The 1,214-nt window shown below is 63.4% G+C and overlaps 1 protein-coding gene across 1 annotated transcript in view; it reads left to right on the top strand.

Moving 5' to 3' along the window:
- The first annotated feature begins 749 nt into the window (after positions 1-749).
- TFAP2C (transcription factor AP-2 gamma) overlaps positions 750-1,214 on the top strand; it is a 7,810-nt gene continuing 7,345 nt past the window's right edge. The window contains exon 1 of the mRNA XM_019548084.1: positions 750-1,007. Within this exon, the coding sequence (XP_019403629.1) occupies positions 750-1,007 (258 nt within the window). The remainder of the gene's footprint in view (positions 1,008-1,214) is intronic.

The raw sequence follows: 1,214 nt of genomic DNA on the forward strand, positions 1-1,214 counted from the left end.
CATGCCCCCGCCCGGTGTCGGCCCTGCGGGGGCTCCCGCGCGCGCCGACACCCCTGCGGGACCGGCCTTTGCTTTCGAGCCCACGACAACGACGGGCAGCCCGGGCGGTGCCGGGGCACGGGGGGCTGCAAAGCGGCCCTGGCTTAGAGGGGGGGGCACCCCCTAGAAAGCACGGCGCTCCGGGGCCGTCGGGGGGGTCTGCTTCAAGCAGTTCTGCCTCCTTACACCCACTCGTCTCTCGTGGGGGCTTCGTGTGGCGTCTGGCTCAAGCCACCTTCTCATCCGAGCTCCTGCTCTGCTCGCTCGCGGCGGCTCTTGCGTCTCTCTCTTTTTTTTTTTTTAAATCCCGACATTTTTAATTTTTTCCCCTTCAAACGTATCAGAGCTTGTTTGGTTTTCTTTTGTTTTCTTTCGCTTCTTGGCGGCCGGGCCGAGCCGAGCCGAGCCGAGCCGAGCAGGTGGGGCCCGGCGAAGACCCCGCGCGTCCTGCGGAGCCGCCGACACCGGGTCGGGCTTGTTCTCCCTTCTCTGGGCGCAAACGAAGTCGCAGGGGAAGAAACTCTCCAGCCTCTCGCCGGGACTCCCAGCCCCCGGCATCGCCCCGGAGGCTTGCAGGCGGCAGTGTGGGATTTTTTTGCGTGTGGTTTTGTTTTCGTTTTTTTTATTTGAATTTTAATTTTTTGGATCCTTCTTCATACAAACGAGCGTTAAGCGCTCCCTGCCTTTTCTTATTCGGATGCGTAGCCTTAATGCCGCCGAGAGCCGACCGCGCTTGCTCTAATCGTCGCGAACTGCATATCAAAGCAGTGTCCCTGGAAGGAAAACAGCGTCGTTTAAAAAAAATAAATGCAGCCATCCATCCGGCCGGCCGGCCGGGCTCCACCAAAAATGCTAATGGAGGATCCCTGGGTGCTGATCGGAGCGGCACCTGCCAGCGAGCCAGGCAGATAACGCGGCCCGGGACAGTTAGTCGCACCGTCACCGCCCTCCGCATCTCCCCCGGGCCGGTACAGGCGGGAGCCGCGGAAGTGCCCGAGGTCTCGCAGCGGGGCGAGGGCGGCCCCGCGTCCTCTCCGCTAACACAGCAGCTGTGTCGCTTGGCAGAACCGGGCGGGTTTATCTGAGACGGGAGCTAAGGCGCTGCGTGGGCCGGCGCGGCCCGGCCCGGCCCGGCCCGGCCCGTCCCGCTTCACCTCGGGCTTTTGGCGCCCGCC

Source organism: Crocodylus porosus, unplaced genomic scaffold, assembly GCF_001723895.1.
Source record: "Crocodylus porosus isolate Cpor-Errol unplaced genomic scaffold, CroPor_comp1, whole genome shotgun sequence".
Classification (NCBI taxonomy): domain Eukaryota; kingdom Metazoa; phylum Chordata; order Crocodylia; family Crocodylidae; genus Crocodylus; species Crocodylus porosus.